Source organism: Agelaius phoeniceus, chromosome 1 (assembly GCF_051311805.1).
Source record: "Agelaius phoeniceus isolate bAgePho1 chromosome 1, bAgePho1.hap1, whole genome shotgun sequence".
Classification (NCBI taxonomy): Eukaryota; Metazoa; Chordata; class Aves; order Passeriformes; family Icteridae; genus Agelaius; species Agelaius phoeniceus.
The window spans coordinates 19,898,468-19,922,395 of record NC_135265.1 but is presented as its reverse complement, the minus strand read 5'-3'; the positions used below and the strand labels follow the sequence as shown (position 1 = coordinate 19,922,395).

At 36.8% G+C, this 23,928-nt stretch overlaps 1 protein-coding gene across 1 annotated transcript in view; it reads left to right on the top strand.

Annotated features, from left to right (window-relative positions):
- Positions 1 to 23,928, top strand: part of MALRD1 (MAM and LDL receptor class A domain containing 1) — a 217,304-nt gene that overhangs the window by 190,794 nt on the left and 2,582 nt on the right. Inside the window, exons 32-34 of the mRNA XM_077191926.1 lie at positions 15,170 to 15,252; positions 15,345 to 15,435; positions 23,781 to 23,856. Coding sequence (XP_077048041.1) covers positions 15,170 to 15,252; positions 15,345 to 15,435; positions 23,781 to 23,856 — 250 coding nt within the window. The remainder of the gene's footprint in view (positions 1 to 15,169; positions 15,253 to 15,344; positions 15,436 to 23,780; positions 23,857 to 23,928) is intronic.

The window sequence follows — 23,928 nt, the reverse complement described above, 5'->3', positions numbered from 1 at the left end:
ACACAGGACATTTCTCCAATTCTTGGCTCTGGATTCCCAGTGAAGTCACCACCCACAAAGTATTGTCTGTGCAAGTCAGACTTTGGCAGCAGGCTCAAGAGAAAAGGCTCAGACCCAAACCATAAGAGATATGTCAGCAAACAGTTTAACTTCCTTTTTGCTGTGTGGGTGACCAGAGCAACAGGAAGGCTGCTTTTATTGAATCCTCATGGAAAGTAAGTTCTCAAAGTCTCTTTCTTTAGGAAGAAATAAAAGAAGAGTTGGAACGGAACTGCTTAGGGACAAGCTCAGGAAAAAATAATTAACCTCAAAAATAAATAAAATCACATAAAGGTTTATTCACAAGACCGCCAAGTGCATGAACACCAAGTGTAGATCTCAAGTTAACCCTTAACCTTCAAGAAAAGACTGATAGTCTGAAGTACTACAAAATTCCAGTGGTGAAATAAAAAAAACCCAGTACTCAGTTCTCAGTTTATAAAACTGAGAGGATCCTTCAGTTTGCACTGATGTTCATACAGGTTCTACAATATGTATATGCCTGCAACAAATCCTGTCCTCACTCTTGCCAATATGTTGGCCCCACAGGATTTTTGTTTTTCTATTAATTCTTAAACATTAAAAGAAGTTTGTAGTATTAAGTAACATGAAAACAATAAAAGAACCAATTCTTCAGCTGATGAAAATATTCTTCTCTCCATCTGTAAATGTAAAGTGAAAAAGCCAGCCAGCCTTACACCAGTGTTGACTTCATAAATTAGGCGGCTTTTTGCTCATGTCTTACCAAAAGCAAATACTTTGAAATAGAACGTTTTTCAATTGATTTGTGTTAGGCTTGAAGAGTTTTTAATAATACCCTGAATCTAATTTTTCCTTTTACTTTTGAATTTGTTTCTAAACAGTCCTTCACAGAGTTAGACATTTATTGACCTGTATAAACTACAGCACTTGACCTTGACTTTTTTTGAGCTCTGCTTGAAATTTGTGACAACCCCCCCAGTCCTTCAAGTACATGTTCTGTGTTTGAATGGCAGTTGCCATTTTTGAATGTTCATAGAATCATTGCTATAATCTTTATGAGAACATTTCACATATTTAAAATTCTTGGATTTTTCTTGTGACCCTTAACATAGCTGATTCAGTTTTATTCTTTGTTACAATCTTGTTTTGCTGTAGTTTTAATGTTTTGATATTTAGGTTGTGTGAAACCAGGGATATGGGTGTTCTTTTTCATGTGTATTTAGAACAAGTCATTATTTTGGCATTTGGTTGGTAAATTGGTCTTTCTTCCTCACTTTTTTTTTCATAAATCTTCTGTAAAAATATCCTGCAAAATACTCATGTGGTATTTATCTTCTCTCCTAAATATAAAATATTAGGGAAAATACTTTTTTGTTGGAATTCCAATTTAAATCAAGTGAAGAGGCTCAGAAAATATTGTAATCTGTAAACTCTTATGGATGAACAGGACTTTTACTCTTCCATCTTCAGAAATCCTAACTGCTCCAATGTTTGGGATTATATACCAATAGGATTATAAACTTTTCTTTTGCTTCTGGATATTTGAGAAAACATGAATTGAATTCCTCATAAGGGAAGTCTGCCATAACCAACGCCTTAAAGCAGAAAATCTATATATCTATAAAATGTTACAAATGTATATATATGGAAATCAAACTTTGAAAATTGCTGTATAGTATCCCAAAAGGTACTTTATGTACTGCCATTTAGAAACCTTACTTATTATAAGCAGCTGAAAACCAAATAATTATATTTTATTTATTCGTTTGTTTGTTTATTTTAATGCATTTAAGATTAGAGTTCATTTTTTGGCTTTCTATTCTGCCAAAGCATTTCAGAGTTTATTAAAAAGCCAGGGGAGATGGGTGGCAGGTCATGTGTATGCTTGAGACCTGAGCCAACATTTGTTCTCTGAACCATTTCAAATAGCTTTTACTCTCAAATGGAAATTATTCACTGTCCTTCAAGTCAATTAATTTAATTTTTCATGAGGTCAGCCTGAGCAAAGAGCTGATTTTTCTGTACTTATTTGGCTTAGTTGAGCTCTGGAGAAGGACATGCAAAGATCAGGCAGTGTAGCAGAGAAATCTCTCTGGTGGTGATATGTAGGTGTGTTTCTAAACTGATGGAACTCTGAGTGATTTTAAAACTTTTTTAAGACCTTGTTCCAAAGTAATAGAGAAGAGACTCTCAGTCAGGCACAAGAAGTATGATCCTGATTATGTGAATGATTATGATTACATTTATTGCCAATGCAGTCTCTAAATACTGGCAGTGCAGTGAGTAACACAAGCAAGTCTGAAGGGTCATACTGGAAGCAGCCCCATGGAGAAACAGACAGGTTTGGCTCTGGCTGTGAAGCAAGCACAGTTTAAAGACAACAAAACACCTACATTGTTTCTTTAGAATTTTATCTCTGTATTTGACTGGATCTTGGTGCTTTTACTCACCTGTTCAAAAGTGAGTCCCTCCACCACCTGGAGGATGCCTGGGAGCTCCTGAGCACAGCTGGCCCGGTCTCCAGCAGCGTTTTACACACTGGCAGGCTGATGTGCACCAAAGTCAGCCACAATCACCACAGCCTGAACATGCTGGAATCATTCATTGGGGGGGCATCAGACAGATCCTCCTGCAATACCCACCTGCTGTTCTTGTCTTAGGGCAAATCACATTGTCCGTCAGAGATGTGAGGGGGAAAGGGGACAAAGACCTGACTGTAGACCTGACTATCTCTCATGGCTTCCACAGACCTTTGAAATAACCAAGGGATGTGTTTAGTTAATAATGGAAATAAAGCAATAGTATGAATGGGTGGGAGCACATTAAAAACTAGTCATTATTAAATCCGGTGTTGGCAAAATATAGTTTTATTATATTTGCTAAGAATCACAATATCTAATCTAATATTTAAGATATTAAATTCTTAAATCGAGATATAATTTTAAAATAATGAAAATGCCGGTTTTTAACTCTTGTGCTGTATATTAAAAAAATATTTAAAATATTCAGTCCCAAACATTGGCTCACAACCAAAGTCCATCATGCAGGATGTTTTCCTCTGCTTTCCACCTTTTTAGACAAGCAGAGGCAGACTCAGACTCCTGCTGCTTCATAGCAGCTGCATGTCTCCTCTTGTACTTGTGCATGGGAAAACACCTGCAGACACAGCTGCTACCATAGCCAATCATTTTTACTGGATGTTTTACCTGTGAAAAAATCCTTCTAGTAAAATATAAACCATAGCAAAAGAACTTAAAATGATCAATGTCTAATCTCACTCAAAATATAGTAAACTTTCATTTGCAAATAAGTTCAGTCTCATTTTACACATTAGAGTGTTGATTACCTCAGGTCATATTTGAGAACATATATGTAACAATATAATATATTATTAATTTATTTACTCCAAAAAAAAGGAACTGATGTGCATCAATATATACATTTCTTATTCTCTTTCTTTGAAGGTATTTGTGAAAGTAAGTTATCTTGTCATGGTTTTCAGCTATTTGATGTTGAAGAATAAAGGTAGGGCATTGTACCAGCTTTGTAACAGGCTGTTTCAAGAGCAGTAAAAAAAATATCATCTGCTAGGAACTCTGCAGAAAAAAATACACACTTCTTATTCCAAATAGATGAAAAATTGCAATGTCCTTAGATGACGAGAAGTGGGCTAATGAAATCTCTTTTTCAGCTATATAAAAGCTGGCTTCAGCTTATATAAACACCTCAGTCCTGTGGCTTTACAAAATGTAAATCTGCCCCTTATTGATACAGAATGTTTGCTATGGCTCCCTGCCACCTTGTCCCAACTGCTAACATAAAATCATCAGTAGAAAAACAGAACATAGCAAGGATTCTTTGATCTCAAAGGTTTTTGGATACTGCCTCTGTCTGTTAGGGCTGTTGACCAGCAATGCAGGCTAACTAGGCTTTTGTTCTGCCTGGCAGTAAATGCTAAAGGAGCATAAAGGCTGCTCTGAATTGTTTTATGTACAGTGATTCGTTGCACAGTAGTGCTAACATCAGGGGAATAGTTCTCATTTCTTCATCTGTACTGCATATTCCATGGCTGTCACCAAGAAGAGACTTTCTTGAATGGATGCTGGAATGCTGTTAGAAATTTTTCAGTCATTGGCTATAGCTTACCATATATTATTACAAATATGTGACACGTGAATCACAGGGAAGATTTTGCTTCATCAAAGTTCCAGGTTGAAATTAACAATTTAACAGTTGAAATTAACTCTTCTATTAAATTAATTCAAATAAGCCATATTTAGACCTATCTATTCTCCTCAATAAACGTTTCAAGAATGCACTTGGAGTTCAAATTTCTCTTCATAGCAACAAATAGATTAGTATTAAGTGCTGAAGTTTGAAGGTTTAAATGCTAAGAACAGAAGTGATGATTTAGCTATTTGTAATAACAGTGTACTTGTAATAACAATTCCTGTTGGCTCTTTTTTTAATTTTAATTGGTATTGTGAATTACCTCTGTAGTATTCCGTGATTATAATCATGTTGCAGTGATAAACACTGAATACCAGAATTAAAGCTTTAAATTTGGGAGGGAGGTGCATGGCAAATTTGTGATCTTCCAATTAAATAGGTGCTTGAACAAGCATACCTGAGGGTTTGAATTGAAATTGCAAGGGAATCCTCAGTTCCAGCTTCTCCTAAATTCTCAAGTCTTGACTCTGTAACCATAACAACGCTAAGAGAATGTGGAGCTGGAAGGAAGGTTGTGATGAAATTATTTTTATTGCATCTAAAGTGACTTAGGTTCTCATAAATTGTTTAAAGGTCATTCCTGTGAAGATTTCATGAATTTAACTTGATAACAAGAAACTAGAGAGAGAATTCCCTAAGCATCTATGAAATTCATCTCTAATACCTGCAAATTATGCAGACACAACATCCCTGCATTATTTTCTGTGAGCCACACTGGCATGTGTAGAACTCATTGCAGAAGTTAAGTCTTTTCTGACTTTTGTGCAATTCAGAGAGTAAATCACTGTCTCTCTGGTACACGGATGATAAGAAAAAGAGAAGTTTTGTGTCTTTTTTTTTGTTTTGTTTTGTTTTGCTTTTTTATATAAGCATACATTTGAAATAGAAGCCAAACATTTTAAAGAATGTATTCTTGTTGATGTAATTTTAGTCTGTTCTTTTGCACCTCCTTTGTACAGCAGTGAGAAGCAGAATTAGATGTTATTGTACAGTGTTGTCCCCCATGCAAGCAGATACATTTATGACTGTCTCAGAATGACAAAATGATTTATAATCTCCAATATATACAACAATCCACCTGCCAGGAGCAATGCCTGGTGTTGGCAGGCTCTGGTAAAAGCCAACCATTTCAGCTGATAAAATGACTGAACCAATGCTGAAAAGGGGCAGCAGAAAAAGAAAGAAAATAACTTTTAAACTTTTTTTATATTATTTGTGCCAAGTGTGTAGTTTAATATTGTCAAAACACTTCCATGGCATAAGCTTTTAAAATAACTATTTAATTTCACCTGGACATTGTAGATTCATTCACGTGAAAACCATTCAGAGGGTAAACTGCAGTGAAAAGCAGATACATGAGCTGACTGAAATAAATATCTATTATTTCTTACTTAGCTATAGTGCAGATAATAATGTAGTGAGTAGGTAGTACTGTTAGTTAGTATTATTGATTAAAAGCAATAAGATCAAACATTAAAAAACAAACAGAAAAAAACAAACACCCCCCCAAAAAGCTCAAAAGAAACAAACAACAAAAAATTAACAGCCAAAACAAACCCAATAATAATAGTAACAACCTAACAAACAAAGTAAACAAACAGAAATTTTTAAAATATGCAAAACACCCCAAAAATCCCAACCCATAATCTAGCAAAAGCAAGGCAATAAAAGGATGGTCTCTGTGCTGAACGACAGCCCCTGTAAATATATTCAGACCTTTTATCAGGCTTTCTACTTATAGAGAACCCTATCTGTTCTATCAAAGCATTGTAATTTAAGCAAAAAGCTTTCTTCTGTGAAATGAACAGGTCTCTTCTATAATTTATTGCACTATTTCCTAATCTTGCCTAAATATGAAATCAGTGCTGGTTTTGAAAGAAAAATAATTTTGCTACCAGCTGTCAATACAGCTGCACAGCCAGACTTTCTGTCAGGTCATTCCTTAATCTCTATTCAGCCCTCTAAAAGTTGCAGCTAAGGTCTATATTTGAGACACAGACATGTAAAATGTGTTTCCTGGAGGTTTTGTCTCTCTACCTCTTTATCTTCTTGCCCTCTTTCTCTCTATATTCTTCCCTTACTTGAAGTGTTCTTCAAGAGCAAATCAAAGATCAGCTCCAAATGCATGTTCCACAAAGAGCAAAAGGGAAGGAGGGAAAGAATAGAAGAGAAACATAAGAGGGTCAAAGAAAGAAAGGCATGGAAGATTGGACAAAGAGAAAAAAAGGAGGAAGAAAGAGCTAGAAACAAGATGGATAGGAAGGCTGGCATGAAGGACTGCTTCTTTTCTGTCTGCTGATTTAAGCTAAGGTGTATCTCTGGAGTGACCTTTTTCACTTTTTAGCTGCTGCTGTAATGATACAGACATCTTGGGCAGCTTCTCTTCATATGGCAAATGGTAATGTGCAATGCTTCAATCTCCAAGGTTCCTTAGAGCAAAAGAAGGGGCAGATTAGTCCCTTTTCTCATTAGTGATGAGCTCCATATGCTAAGCACATCACTTGCAGTGCTTGCACCAAACTTCCCTCAGCAGACAAGGTGCCAGCCCGGTGTTCACAGAGTGCCATAATCTGATTCTCGTTCACAACATGACTAAGCCTGGTATATCCAGGCTTAAAATGATAAGACTTTTATGGACAAAATCACGTATTCTGAGGGTCACTTATTGTAAAGCACAGCTCTGGAAGCAGCGGGCTGAAACTCAGGACTCAGCTTTGTTTGGACTCTTACCTCCAGTCATCAGTGATCAGTGTTCCTGCTACATTGGTTCAAGTTGTTTCTGTTGTGTGGATGTCTCACGTCAGCATCGGTTAGAATTAAACAACATGATTGCTGGTGGTTTCACCTTTAAGTAGGTTGAAATACTGGTTTTGTCCTAGAGAAAATTTAATTTAAAAAAAAACTTTTTTTTCCTTCTTTAAGAAATCCTAAAACTTTTAATTTGTTTATTATCTAGCTAGGTGAATAGTCATTTACCTGCTGAATTTAGCACCAAATTGTTTCTTCAGTGCCAGGAGTAACTTCATAATTTTTCCCATGGGAACTTTTAACTCAGTGATATAGTAATGAAAAATCTGTTATCAGAAAACTACTATTTAAGAAAGTGAGGAAAGCTAGCATAAAAAAGAGTGTAATTGTTTAAATGGTGGATTTCAGGTCTGGCCATCTGCTGTAAGATGTACTTCTATTTCTTTGGTGTAGCTGAATAAATCTGTGCCATAAACCACAGTGCATGTCACATACCAACCTTCAATGAATTCTGCTGGGGCCTATTTCATCAAACTCTAAAGGCACAAAAGCAAATGACACAGCAAATAATTTCCATATAAGCCTGCATTTACTTATGATGGGATTAAACACCCTGAAAAAAACTCTGTCATTCAAGATTATCAGGCACTGGTTTGAAACAGAAAGAATTTATGGAAACAATAAAGTAATTTCTTTTTCAGATCAGTGTAATTCTCATCAGAATAACTTCAAAATTTTACTTTGTTCTGAAGTGTTTAGGTTAGGAGCCAGTGAGAAATCAGGCAGATCAGGCAAGTTTCAGGTTCTGACAGAATTTGTTTAATATTTAAGTTCAAATTCTCCATGAAATATAAGCCTTTTCATGAAGTGAAGAAATATTTGCTCTGAAATTTTCCAACCTCTCTGTTCAAAATAGCAGGCATTAGAGGAAGAATTTATCCTTCCCCATGTAATAAAGGGTTTGCCTGCACCTATAACAGGAAGTCATCCACAAGTTGTCCAGGATAAAAATCTCACCTTCATGCTCTTATTCTAAAACCAGAAGTTGCTTATTTTCTGTTTCAACATTTCATAGCAAATATTAAAGTTTTGTTCTCCTTGCCTGGCTGTGAAAAAGCTAAACATACCTATTTAGTCAGAATTATTCATTGTGACACTGTTACAAACACAGGTAAAGGACCCAGTCCAGACTGGTCTCTTTATTTCACCTAGTCTGAGTTTGTCCAAACTGTCTCTAGGTACCTCCCTTTTCAGGTGCTTAATGCTAGAAGAATTAAGTGCCACTCTAAACCTTTAAACTGGTTACCATAGTTTCATTGTGTATCTCTATGCAAAACAATTCCTTCCTTATAACAATTCTGCTATTCAACTCATGCTGTAATTAGAACCTCCCATTGTGGCTATAAGAGCAATGAGTAATCAGCATGTCATGCTAGGAACCTGGGAGTAGGTCCCAGCACACACTGGAGAAAAGATACATATAAAAGATAATGATGCCAATGTATGAATTTTCTTCCAAATTGCCATCAGTTTTCACATTGGACTCTGCAATCACTAAAGAGTTTCATTCTCTGATTAAAGGAGCTCTCTCTACTACATATCATTAAGTTCTTGGCTTTTAAGACTTGCTGTGGGGCAAGGACTCCCTCAGGTCAGCTAACAATTGCATGACAAATAGATCCCTTATTATTAGTTTAAGATGTATTTCCTTTCAGTTTGATTGAATTTTCTAGAAGATAGACAGCAACACATGATTTTTCTTCCATTTACCATATATCATTTTGTTTACCTTCAGCATATCTGCTCCCACTCATCTTCTGTGTAAATTAAATCTGATCTTTTCAGACTCTGCCATATGACTTTAATCACTGTAATCTCAAAAGTCTTCTATCTTACTCATTATGCATACTGCAGGCTTTTATGATACCAAGTGAGCCATTACTTTCCTTGAAAATCTATGAGGATACATAGATCTTTTCAAAGAGTATTTATAGTTCTTTTAGAATCTGTTTATACCTTATATTGCTCTCCTTCATGTTGATTCATTTGTATTTGCCACTTATGAATTTTAACAGATTTTAGAAGAGAAGCCATATCTACATCCTCAAATTCCAGGCCTCTGTTACCATACAGAGTCACACTATATAATTCTGTTCAGAAGTTTAGTCAGCTTTGTTTTACGGCCATTTGTGGGGAGCTCTTGCTCCTCTGTTGTTCCTTGCAGGGCTAGTGGGAGTTTACAGCATCTGAGGATCTTTGGAGTGGGTGTGTGTGTGTGTGTGTGCAGAAACTACTTTGCTGCAGTAGAGTTTGCTTCTTCCTTCATAATGGAATGAAGGCTTGCTGTTTCCATCAAGAGTCTAGTGAAGCTTTATTTGCACAATATTGGTGGCAAAAACTTGTGAACAGAGAAACTTCTACACTGATATAGCAAAGAGGTGTACATTCTGTTCCCACAAGAAGCTGGAGTTGTGGTTTGGGTGGGTTTTTTTTTCCCTGTATCATCCAACGCCACTCCTGGAGCAGCTGTCCACCATGTAGGCATACATGACACAGCTCCCAGACAATGTCAGCACTCATGTGAGTTTATAATACATTACATGTTCCCCATGTAATGTATTATAAACAGCAAATGCATCAGAAACATGGCAATGGCAAACGTGAGCTCACACAGAAGGTCCTGTCTCACTGCATTGGAGCAGATTCATAAGAACATTCTCTAAAGGATATTGCAAAGTGTACAGTCATGTTCAGAGGAATATATAGCTACAATCATCCACACATTACTGCCCTTGTCTACATACTATTAATACCAACACTGAATAGTTGGCTGAATAGCTTTTGGTCATTCTGAATATGCACAAGGCATAACAGATTAGATTTTCTGTATAACAATTTTTTCAGATAAAAATAGGAAAAGGAGGTGTGTTTTGATATTCTGAAATGAAGCAGTGTATTGGCCAGACATGTTCTTGTAAATTAAAAATGCCCTGACTGAACATCGAAAACAACAGACACCTTGTCTGGGTTTTATTTTTCATTCTGAGTGAGATGAGCCACAACTGCAGGCACAGGATGCAGCAACACAGGCAATGCTAAGTTCTTTCCTCTGCATTACCAGTATGTATATGGGGATTAATGAGTTGGAAATCCTGGAAGCAAATCTGAAGGGCTAACATTCTGCCTTCCAGGGTGACTTTTCTATAAGAACTCGCTAATAGCAGAAGACGTTTTGTCAGGCAGGATAGATTAGGATGTGCACTGGGATGGAGGTATTCAAGTGCTATTTCATCTGTCTTTCTCTGTTGCTCCTCCTGTTTCAACTAGGAGGAGTTTCCTGTCTAAAAGGATTGCCATGGCTATATCTGTATTTCAGTTAAGCTTAAGACTTGTATAAAATGTGGTTCTGCTAATTAGTCAAGATGTCATTAGTCCAAGGAAATTAATTGTACATAAATAATGTGGAATTTCAGCTTCATGGCTGAAGAGATAAATTCAGTCTTTTCAGAATTGTCTGTCTTAAAAATAAAATAGCAGAAGAGGATTATTAAGGAAGCTCTTCAAAATTCCCATTACCCTGCTAATGAAGATTTAACACATAGCCCAGAAGACATGGTTGATCTGTAATCCTTAAGGTCCTTACACCACAACAGCATTGGCCTATCCCTGGCTGCTCTCATTAGAGAGAAGAGTAATTGTGGCTTTGAAGAAGCAGCTTATCAGCCTCCTAGAAGTACAGTCCATGCTCAGCAGTGGATGGGTAGTTAAGAGTGTTCTCCTTCATCATCTGGACTTAAGGGAGTCATCTCTTGGGTGTATGCAAAGGCTGCTCTAAGCTGGTGCTGTTAATCAAAGTTCAATTCAATTCAATTGTCCCAAGGGTTGCACAGTACCAAGGTGAAGTTTGACTTGATTTCCTATAAAGATGCCTGGTATTATTACTATTATTCACTGATACAATTTTGCAGTAACAGTTAAATGAAGTCTGAGGGTTGAGACTATTATTTTGTGATTGCAAAAGCAAAGGATTGTGTATTCTGTGCCCCCAGTACAAACACCTAGGGAAACCTCATCGATCTCCTCAAAATCATTGTAAACTTATACCATGATTTTCCTTGCCACCTTTTTTCCCCAATATTTTTATTTTATTCCTCAATGAAAAGAGGGACTCTTCCAGTTTTTTATCAACTGCCTAGTCTTCATGCATTGGACAGAGTGTGAAGCCTACAGGAAATGTCATTAGATGAGGAGAACATCTTTTCAACACCCACACAACAACACTGCTGCAAAGGACTGTGCAGGCAGAAGGCCATGGACAGTCAGACTCAGAGAAGGGGGTACATGTATCTCATTTCTTAAGGATGATAGGTTCTGTGTTTTTTCATGTAAGTTTTGCATAGCTTCTAACCAACTAGTTTGATCGGTTGTTTTTTGCCTACAATAGTTTTTGGATTTTGTTAAATATAAAATAATATGTAGTGGTATAGCCTTTTCAAACCTGTAAAAGATTTTTATTCTGCATTTCTTAGCAAAACCTCCAGCTGTCCTAAAGAAGACTATGCCTTAAATATTTGTTTGTTTTGAAAGTACACCTCAGCTTTCTAATACAGAGAAATAACTGGAGTAGTTTGATAAAAACTATTTATACTTTATTTACCTTCATGGTCTAGAGCTTTTATCTTCTCTTCTTCTCTAATCTAAGTTATTGGCAGATATTGGTGCCAGAAATCTCATTCTATCCTTTCCTCTCAAGTTACAGAGTGAGTTCTCCATCAGTTATCACTGTAGTCAGCTGGAGTTTATAGAGATGATAGATATAAAGGGAAAAAATCTTGCAAGACATTTATGAAACAAGATTGTTTTGAATATTTAAGACAAGTTTCCTTCTATTCTGGGAACAGAAAAGCTTAGCTTCATTAAAAGCCGGAGGCAATATTTGTATCAGCTGAGAGCTATTAATGAGCAATTTTCCCAAGTTTTTTTGGAGACTCACTGAAAGTTGCAGGCTTCCAAACTAGCTGTAACTCTTACTTTCCCTTGTCTTTTTTTTTTTTTTTACTTGAGAAGATGGAATTTTGTTAGTAATGAAAAAAAAATCTGATAAAGGGTTGAATGAATCTCCAAATTATTACAGATTTTTCTGACAGTCGAATGTTTTACTTCAGTGGCAGAGACGATGGCTAAGATTCCCTATCATAGTTTAAAAATAAAAAATAAATTAATGTGTGAAGATACATGTGGGAGCACTTAACCAACTTATTTACTCTTTTTTTTGTTGTTGTAGTTTAGCACTCCTTTCCCATCCTGGTCTTTAAGGATTAGCTATGCTGTTTTTACTATCTTCATCTTTTCTTGCCTTCTTTCCCCCCCTCCCTATAAAATAGTCCCCATGCTTCATGCTTTACAACATTTTTCCCATCAATTTGTTTTTTGAATTTTTCCTTATAAGTAGCCAAGTTCCAGAGATATTATCTTTGCTCTACCTTTATCCATTTTTACACTTTTCTTTTTTCCCCAGCCAATGTCAGTGATACTTACAGTAGCAACCTAGATGGACACAGTGGAAAATCATTTCACTGGCTAAAATTACACCTTGATAGTCTGACATCAGAATCCTAAGTGGTATGTGTCATGTAGCATTCAGAGATTTGAAGAGGAATGAATGGCCAAGCCAAGGGAGTTAGTAGCTGAGCACAAAACCTGTGTGTATAGGAAGATAAACTAAAAGATGCTTAACTTTTTTACCCACAATTCAAACATAGCATGAATACGTGGAAATACTCCATCAATAAATGGAAACACAGCATATGAAGATGTATTTAGATATTTCTGTGTAGTAGAACTTTCCTACAGTCCTACCTGTACACACACCTGCTTTATTAGAACTACCTCTTTACCAGCTCTGAGGTGAATTATGTCCTGGTGCCTCCAAACCAGCAAATGGCACCTCTCCTTGCCACTCTGAGTAGTGCTTGTGCACAGCTGCAAATCTGTGTTCTTATTCTTTCTTTTACAGCCAAGTAAGTCCTGCAGTGACAAGAAAGAGGCCAATTTTGGTTAAAAGCATATCTAGTTCAACAGAATATCTGGCAAACAGGGAGAAAGGAAATTATACAATTGAGAGCAATCAGAAAGTTCTTTTGATGGGTGATTACCAGCAGATTGCAATGTTTCTACATAGATCCACAGAGCTTGGTGTCAGCCCAGCTGCAATTTGACATTTTTATAAGATCATCAGTCTGCATAAAAGAGCAGCTTATGAATAACATGATTTTTTGTAGTATGCTGAAGAAGGAGGATTGAAGAGACCAGGTATTTTCAGTCACTGAATACAATGGGTCTCCAGCTCAGCCAGAGCTGTCAGCTGAAATACCATTTTTTCTTTAGAGTTAGCATGTCAGAATATATCACTGGCTCTAATTTCTAAAGCTAGGATTCATTAGTATATCAATTAGTAACTTTGAATAAGGTAACCCTTTAACCACAGAAAACCCATCTGTGGTGGAAATGGGTTAAATAAAATCTCCCTCTGCCCACTGTATTTGACTAAAGTTGGTACTTCCCTTCTGGCATAGTCTCTGCCCAGAATTTTTTAACCATACACTGAATTGCAATAAATTGTGCATCAGTCTCTTTTGGTCTTTGGTGAAGTCACCTTCCTGTCATATCTGAAACTGGGATATTGATCGGGTTTCTGGCATGCCCTGATCCTTTAAGGATTCTAATTATCATTGCAGCTACAGATTTTTGCTGCTCCTGTCACCCCACCCTTTCTCTTCCTACATCCAGCACTCCTAAGTCATTTTCTGGGAAAATGAAGTACTCCTGTGCCTCTGAAATGCCTTCCTGTCCCTCTGAAATGCCTCAGTGTGCAGCTGCTAGGATAAGGCATGTGGGCAATACCTTGTGCTAAACTATGGAACTAGCATGAAGTCCTCGCTCACATGTTCAAATTAAAGAAGCTTAATAAAAAGATTTAATTGTGTATATGTGAGGCTTCATGCTATATATTTAAGGAGAGGCAACTAAAATTTAAAAATTACATCTTAAAAAGTGGTGACTATGGAAAAAAAACTGATGTTAGAGTTAGCAAGCATCTCAATATGCATTCCAGCGCACATTAATAGTTTATGAAACTGTAAAGAAAGAAATAATAGGTGAAAAGAATTTTCCATGCATTTGGCATTAGTAGGACTGAAACTGGACTACTACCATCACTTCTTCCTGATACACACTTCTAAAAAATGTTTAAAATTTATGAAGCTCATAAATCACCAGCCATGCATATAATTGGAAAGCTGGTAGAAGTCATTCCATCAATACACTCAGGATGGAGTTCAAACACCAAGTGGGGTGCCTGAAATTAAGATGCCAGTGTGTGGCCATCCCCCGAACAACCCTTTATGTTGTAGCCATTTTGAAATTCCCCAAATTGCATGTGTCTCACCTAGGTGTCCAGGGTCCCTTCATTCTCATGGAGACAGAAGGCCACAATAAAAGCAAGTAGACAAAAGCATAATTGAGGCAAATTAAAGTGACAAATGATATAGACCTTTTTGTTGAATTCGATTAACCATTAAGCAGCAAGTGTAAATCAAAACAGCAAAGCTTGTGTCAGATATTTTATATTTTGCTCACTTCAAATCAAGACCAAATTTTAGCAAACAGAAACTTTGGAATAATTTTACATTCAAGTGTAGCTTTGGTTTTGACAAGGTATTTGTTGGAGAGGTACCATTTTACCAAAAAATAGAAAAACAAGAGGGACAAATTAGGTGACAGGAGAAAAAGATATTTCTCATATTCTAATTGTGTGTCTTTCTCTATATTAGGGTCTCAGTCCCTCAACTCAGATATGTATTTAACTCTCACATGGGGGATACATGAAAATTGGTGACATTTCTTTTGCTGTGAGAGAACAATATGATGGCATTATGGAAAAGGAAGCCAATTCTAATCTTTGAACTTAGTTTTATTTTTTCTCTCTTAGTTTGCTTTGTGTATTTCTCACTTAGATTTCATTATGTTAACTTTGATGCTGCTCTTCGTGATTCTTGGATAAGCTTTAGTCACTGGCAAAAGTGCTCAAAACTTTGGCCTTTCCTCCATGCTCATCACTGTTTATGATCCTTTCTCCTCCCTTCTTCAAAAATTCTTGTTTTATTCACAGATGTGGAAAAGGATGGAAAGGAAACCGTTGCCACATAAGTGCTAAGCCTCTTCAGCCTCCAACTTCAAGTCCCCTACAAAATGGTAGGTCTGTAAAAAGAAAGTAATATCTTTCAATTCATCCTTTGAGTCTTTCATTTTACTTATTTTTGTCTTGGATTGCTCTGATTTTGCAGATATTTGGATTGGATTGGGTATCGGTTTCTTACTGATTAAAATTACAGCTGCTGCCTTGTATTTTCTTTCAAAGAAGAAAGCGCCAGAAATGTAAGTAAAGCTTCTATTTTGCATTTAGCAGACACAAATGTGGCACAGAGCAATGGCCAACTACCCAGGTTAATTGGTTTCAGTTTTGAATCTCCCCACAGTCTGTCTTCATATGAAACACTAAGCAGAAAATGTAACTTTGCAACAAAAGCTGACCTTACTGGGCCCCAGTCTGGAAACAATGAGCAATGGCTTGATTGCCTAGAATGTTTTCATTGTGGCATTGTATGAGTATTCTTAAATCATAAATTTTAGAGGTTTTTAGGATATGCCTTCAACTGACAATTCAGTATTTCACAGATATATTTACAAGCCCTTCCTGTCATCCATCTGATAATCTCTGTTTTTTCTCTCCTTCAATAATCTCTGCTTTTTCTCTCCAGCCTGTTTATTTTACTCTAACCCTTGTATTGCTTCTCTGCCTCTCAACTTATTCTGCTAGATCCTTCTCTGCCAGCAAGTACCTAGCACTGTCCCTTCCTCCCTTTCAGCAATTCCTGTTGCACATTTCCTTGTCCATTTTTGTGCTGTTAGACCCTTCATTTTCTTCTCCAGAATTCATCTTCAAAGCTGTCTCTTTTCCTTTAAACTTGTTCTCTGCTATAGACTTCCCTCTCTTTGGGGATGTTGTTATCTCCCAAAGTATCTACTAAACTGTGCAGACTGCTGTCCTGACATTATTGCTGCTGACATCTCCTATCTGCGTGCTCCCCTGACAGGGTAGAGCTGTCTGTGGACACAGAACAAAATGTTGAAGCAGAAACCTTTATTGGTTGAGCTTCTGTTAATTGAGTGCATAGCTTCACCTGCTTTCCTTACATCTCCTTCCTCTTCTTGAAAGCAGGAATAACATTTCCTTATCTGATTTCCCGGGGCTTTAAGATTTAATTCATTCACATTAATACAACCTGCCAAGGCACACATACAGAAAAGCACTTCAGAAGGGCAAGATTACTTGTATTGTAAGAGCTGCTGCATTTTTCTTTTTGTGATTTCAATATTTATCTTTGAAAAAAGAGTTTAATTTCTCAAAACATGTTTGATAGTGTTTTAATTTAAAATATTCTTGTTTCCTCCACTACTTCTTCTGTACTCTCATTCAACACTCCCTCTATGTTTTTCTTTCATAAATGTCTACTCAAAGGTTACTGCACTGCCATTCACAACTCTTTTACCCATAAATCTATACTTAAAGATTTTTTTTTTCTTTTCTTATAATTATTATGCTACCAAAAAAAAGATAGCAGTCTTTTTTCTACCCTGTTGCAATATGATGCTAAGCAATGTGGTCCTATTAGGTATAAAACAGGGATGAATAAGGATCTTCTTAGTATGGCTGTAAGAATATACCACAGCTCTGATATGCAGAGTACCAGAGCTGTGAAAGAGAGGATTAGACAAGCTTACAAAACAAAGCTTATTCTGGTCTTGATTGTTTTCATTAAAGCTTTGAGAAAGGTAAGTTTTAATGATGGAAATTTTTGTGGCTACAAATTTTGGCTATTAGAAACTGAGATTGTCAAATCATTTTGCCCACATTACAAATAATTTTTTTTTATTTTCCTTGTTTTCAGTCACAGTATACTTAACATGTAAGTGAAAATGCTTTTATAGGCATCTTGCTAAGAAAAAAATTAGCTAATAAATGGCAATTTTTTTGAAATTGTGAAAACAATGAAATCTGAAATTTTGAATTTGAGAAGATAAGTTCATCCAGGTTCTTCCTCTTCAACCACCTAGTGGTTTGGTATACAAAAATCACAGCTGGAAACATAGAAGTAAATGAAGGCAAATTATTCCTGAACTGCTTAATCAATAATCAGAAATGACAAGTCAAAATGCAGCCAATGTTAATGTACTGAAGTTTGGATCTTTAGGATAAGGCTTATAATAAGAAGTGACTTGTGTTTGCATAAGTCTGTAAAATGTACAATGTGACAGCACCACACAGAGGCATGAGATTTTACTCCTGATTTTTTTCAAGGGATTTGATGAATGAGAGGATTTTACTGGCACATAAATTATAGTTTCCTACAGCTAATTTTCACTTGTGTCTGCTTTTAGCCCTCCTGAGCCATGTTGTTTTCATAAAGTCATTAGGCACTAGAGTCACTCTAGGGAAGCTTTCACATGCTTGAGGCCATATTTACTACCTTTTGATAAATTCTTTTGCTTGCTATTTTTATGTAATTTCTGTTAGTGTCCTGTTGCTTTTCTGTATAGACCCACCCATGCAGGCACTGGCAGATGGTTCTCCAAAGGAGAACATTAGGAATTATAGGTGTTAGCTCCCATGACATCTTAAAATATTGTGTAGGTCCATCTAAGTCTCAGGGAAAATAGTACAGGAAAGGAATGTGCACAAGAGCTGGAGAAGCTTAAGAGTCTAATACAATTCATTTTTTTCATCAGAAAACCAGGTAGGAGGCAGTAGGGATAGGCTGAGTAGCCCTCAGGTGATTGCCAGCTAAAAATTTGTCACTAACAGCAGTGAGAACCTAAATCACATTTGTCCCTCTTCTTCTTCTCCAGAAACAATAATAGTGCTTTAACCCTTCCCTTCAACCCAGAATGGATGCCCTGCTTCCCCTTTTCTATCTCCTTCTCCTTTGCAGAATTTAATTTCTGATCTGCAGGCTTTAATCACTCCTGTTACTGAGTGGGAGTTACTGGAAGTCACCATGCAAGTTTACTTCCTAATGGACAAAAGCAGCTTTACATGGCTTGGCAGCAGCATACTTCATTGCCATGACAGCATTCAGATATGTCAGATACTTCCCAGTCCCCAGCTGGGGATATGTGAAACCTTTGTATAGAAGCCCCAAATCAGAGAAGCTTGTGAGTTTCTCTCATTCCATTTTGCACTATGGAGATGATGTTCCCTAATCCAGAAGGGAAGGTTGCCAGTTGCTCCATTCTACCAGTAACATCTGTCCTTGTTGACCAAATAGAAGCAAAGCTTCATTTTAGCTTCCATTTTTTTGCAGCTGCCTTCTAATGCTTCACTCTAATTTGAAATGTGAGAGTATGAAAAGTAAGTGACTTTCTGTCCAGCCAAGCTATGCCTTTTTACTACTGCCTCCAAATCAGTCAATGTCCCTGGGTCATTTCAGTTTGTTTCCTTCCTGTTCCTGAACTGTGCCATCCACTGCAAGGCCAATGCACCATAGCTATTATCAGTTCTGTCAATCTTAATGAACACAGAACATCAAATTTTCCAAAGCATATAACAATGTATCTTGCCACACAGGCAAAAGAGTGAAAAACTGAGGTCTTATGAGAAAGCATTTTAAAATGATAGAAAATCATGGAAAGAAAGGGCCCACAGAGGCCATTTTTCATCCTGCCACATCACAGACTCTATTGTATCACTCCTGAGTTCACATTTAAAAACCTCTAGCAACATGAATTTGATGGCATCCTCGGGCTATATTGGTACCTTGGGTAGAAAGAAGTTTGCTGTTAGAAAGTTATTTTCCAACTGCTGATATGTCTGTTTATCATTTAATTTTATTCCTATTCACCATGGGCAATAACAGATCACTCCCTTCCTCCTTGCAGGAAGCTTTTTCTCTTCTTGAAGGCAGTTGTCGTGCCTCCTTACAGGCTGCTTTCTTCAGGGTAAACAAGCTCAGTGCTTTAGTCTTTCTACATAGTTAAGGTTTACTTACAATTATGATGATTCCCAGTTTCTGTTGCCAGACTTTCTGCAATCAGACCATACCCTTCTGGAGGTCTGGTGTGAAGGAACGGGTGGTATATTCCAAGGGAAGCTCTCCAAACAGATCTGAGGGGCTGCCAGAGGTCATTGCTGGCTGTGCCTCTGTTCCTACATCCCAAAGAGATAAACAGAATGACAGCATAATGACATTTAGTGAATGGTTTTCAGCTTGTGAACTGGAACAGAGACAGATACAGTTCGTGTATAATGGGAGAAAAATGCGCAGTTTTATGGGGAAAAGTAAACCAAAATTTGGAAGCATTAGCCATAAATGTTGGTTGGGAATTGTTGTACTAGTACAATGCTGCTATCCATATCCATTTATTCCTCTGTATGGTATTGTTCTCAGAAGTTTTCAGTTTTTCTGAAATGTTACATCTGATGATCACCACACATAGGAAGGACTGCACAGAAACAGGAGGAAACACACTGAGGCACAGACAGTCTGTAGTCTGTAGCCTTCAGGATCACAAAGATGAACGTTGCAAAGGAGTGATTTAATTTAAAAAAAATGACTTCCCCAAAGTGACTCAAAAGATACAAAGAACAGACTTAGGAAACCCCTACAGCATATTAACAGTCAAATCAAACATCCAAGTGGCCTGTACATTATTTTAGATGCAGCTTTTGGAAAGTCTTCTCTCCTTGCATTATGCCTCCTATTTCTTTCATGGGATATGCAAAATATAGCTTACTTCAGCAAACCTAAATTTAGTTGAAAAGATTTTAGACATGCTTTGGAAATTAAGATCTTGAGTTTTAGTTAAGAACTGCAGTTTTAGCACACCTATAAAAATTCTTTTAAGGGATTATTTTAATTAGTAGCTTAATTGTAATTAAATCTTTGGTTGACTAGGACTTTGTCATTGTTGTTATGGATCAGATAAGCATTCCTCCAGTACTGTATTTACTAAGAATCTGTGTTCTCTATGAAAGATTTGTTTTTTTCTTTTAAAGGCATATTGAAAAGTACAAAATTATGAGCTCTTGCATCCAAAAAAATGAAATCTACATATTTAAATTTTCCATTAACAAGAATGATGTTACTCAGCAGTCTGTTTATGCAGTGGAGGGTATTTTGTGGAGCATAAAACTTCTTCCTGTCTTTGTGAAATTGTAGTGGAGAAACCTCTGACAAGGCAGTAGCTTTTGCTACTAAGGAATGCAGATGAGCTTAGTAAAGCTATGCCTAATGTTACCTCAACCTAAGATGATTAATTCTCTCCATTCTTATTGTGGTATTTCTGGTTATGTTAGAAAACCCAGTTCTTTCTAAACTACCTTACACACATATTTGAGTATTTTTAACTTTTTTTTTTACTTTTTTTTTTTACTTTTTTTACTGCAGTTGCTACCTCATCCAATTGATAGATTACAGCACTTGTGTAAACATGTGATTAAATTTTCTCTTACAAATTCTTTAAGGCCATTTAAGTAATTTGAAAATATTTTAGAAATGTTAAGGCTATCTATTGATATCCTTTAGAAAATATTGCTTGCTGCATTCACAAACAGGGATAACCATATATATAAGAATGTATAAACATATTCATATGTATGCATGTACGCATTTATGTATGGTGTATGTATGTGTAGCATAAGTTATATAAGGTAGTATATTCAAGGTGGCTTTTGAATTTTGAAAAAAATGTTTGTAAGAACAGGAGTGAAATTTTGAAAGTTCATTTTCCACCTAAGTTTCTGGTGCATAAATTCAAGCAGTGCCCATATTTTGGGCCATAAAATTGCCATTATCCCTAAGATTCAGTCACCAATACATATGCTTTTCATGATTCAGATCTAGAGGGAGAAGACACTTGAAATCTGCTGGACTCAATTTTATTGCTTGAGACATAGACAGGACCAATTTCAGCACTAAGCACAGTAACCAAAAACGTGTTGTTGAAGAACTTGGCCAGCATTCTGGTGCCCACAGTTTGGCACAGTATCCTTCCGGTTAGTTCTCCTCCTTGCAGAGGAAGCTGGAGATCTGTGTTCAGCACCCTCCTGCCCTCAGGACAGACCTAAGTACTCAGCATGTTCTTGCCCAAATCAGCTGTGTATGTGTCTTGCACTAACTGCTCAAGTTTAAAGGAGTGATGAAAGAGAATCAGACCAATTCCTGTCCTTACCATTTGCTACCGGCACAGTAAGGGTGGTTCACACTGAGAATTGTGTGACCTGTGTTGCCCTTTGGAAGTGTCTCAACTGGCTCTAAGGAGAACTGATTTGCTTAATTCCATATCATGCTTTTAGGCCATACAGTTGGTTTGTGATGTCTCAACGAGGCACCAAAATTAAGGCATGCAATTCTGGCCCTTTGGGCACTAGTTTAGAAGCAGAGCCAAACTCCTTAAAAACTTCTCATCTAATTTTGTTTCTGGCCTTAGATTTTGTGAGCCATGCTTTCATATTAGAGTAAAAAAAAAATTTTGTACACATTTTCTGGACTTCATTCAGGAGGACTGGGATGCAAACGTACACTTAGTAGGCATATAAATAATCTTTCACTGCTTCACTAAGCAAACTAAATGAATCAGAATATCATTATTTATTACAGTTAAGATTACATCAAATGAAAAAATTAACAGATTCAAATATTCAGCTCTCCCTATTGTTGTGTCAAGTAATCAAAATAAATTATGAGACTGGCATTAGAAGCAATTATTTTCTGACAGTCTTTTGTGAAAAATTTTAGGGAGACATGTCTGGTTTAGTCTAAAATCCAAACTTAGCTTCTTGCACTGATTTAATTCATAAGGTAGAATATTTCTGTGCCTTACTTGTGTCTTCTTCCCAAGCAGCCATTCTGTTTTTACCTATTTGCAACAGAAATCATGCAGTGTGTCGCCTCTGTGTTTCCCACTGAGGAACAGCTTCCCTTCTCAACATCTCTATGGGCTGTGCTCCTGTGGCTGCTCTTGTCCCCTCAGTCCTGCCTACCCCAGTAACACAGAGCCTGTCTATCAGATTCTAGGGAGACATAGCTTCAACCACCTGCAGAAGCAGCTTTGGAACAGAAACACTTTTTAACGGAACTATCTATTTCTCCATCATCAAGACTGATGGGAAGCTTTTTCCCTAAATTTTTGTCTTAGAATACTGTACATGCAGATTTCTATGTACACAAGGGATAAAAACTGTGGATAAAACCCAAAAAACCTAAATGCATCATTTCAGAAGCAAAGACTAGCTTCTGCTTCATTCTTCAGTAATTTTAACTAATACATCTGTTGCTTTTTATGTGGTATTGAAACAGTTTTGATGATTCCAATACTACTATTTGATGGGCATCTCACTATAACAAAGACATTGAGGTGCTGGAGAGAGTCCAGAGCAACAAAGCTGGTGAAGGGTGTAGAAATTAAGTCCTATGAGGAGCAACAGAGGGAGCAGGAAGTGTTTTGCCTGAAAAGAGAAAAGAAGGGTCAGGGAAGACCTTACTGCTCTCTATAACTACCTGAGGTAGGAGATTGTGGCCAGATGGGGGTGAGTCCCTTCTCTGAGGAACAAGTGACAGGACAAGAGGACATGGCCTCAATCTGTGCTGGGGGACTTCAGGCTGGACATCGGGAAGAATTTCTTCACCAAAAGGGTTGTTAAGCATGGGACAGAGAGCCAATGGAGGTGGAAGGGGCTGGACATGGCACTTAGTCCAGCTGACGAGGTGGTGATCAGTCCAATGTTGGACTCAGTGACCTTAGAGTTCTCTTCCAACATAAATGAGTCCATGATTCTGTGATTTCAAGCGATGTGGAATACTAACAACTCGTCATCTATTAGGGAAAAAAAAAATTAGATCTAGGCAGCATGTTCCATGCCCATTCTGCTTTTGCAGAATAAATGTGATTAACTGCACAGGTCATAAGTGCTCTGAGAAAGAAATAGGACATGTGAAGACCTCTATCAAGAAAGCATATCTTTAAACCTACAGATGAGGTAATGGACATAAGATCCATAAATAGAAAAATTTGTCCTAATAATCTATTATAAATTGTTTAAGGCATTGTGTTAATTAGTGAAAAATTTGCATTTCAATACCTTAAGTGAATATTTATTCCTGCCTTTGTAGAAAAAGATATGAGTAGAAAAAGCTTGTATAGCTTTGAAACTGATGCTGATGATTTTGACCCAAAATGCAAGTTCTTTCCCAATTAATTGGAAAAGTGGAGTACTTATAACAATGAAATAACTAAGGTGCTCTTGAACTTGGAGCCTAAGACCATGTTAATCACTGAATTGTTAGCCTGATAGCAAAAAACAGGAAAAACATGATTTCATCCCATGCAAAGAAATTATAGGAATGCAACTTTTAAGGCAATCACATGTTTTATTTAATGTATAGAACTATACCTGCATTTTATAAATACTAAATAGTTCTATGCACATCCAGAAGCATATATATTTTTGAAGCAAGATATGAAAAATTATTATTTTAACCTAGACATTATTTATCCAGAATATTGGTTTAATATCATTAATTTCAGTAGAGCTCAGTTGTAAATATATATAGCCACCTATTTTTTTGGACTCAAGTCTTTTGAACTTTAATCTGTTTGGTTCTTTGATGACCTGTGTGATATGGTGGTTTTTGTTCCTTTTTTTTTTTGTTTGACTTCCCAAGGAAAGTGCAGAAAACTGCTATTTCTTCATTTGCCAATCCATTGTACAAAGACCTTAGATCATCTGGGAAAGTAAAGGTAAGCTGTCTCTATTTGTTCAGAAAAATGTGAAATGGTCCTCAAATAGTTTTCCATTAAAAGAATGTAATC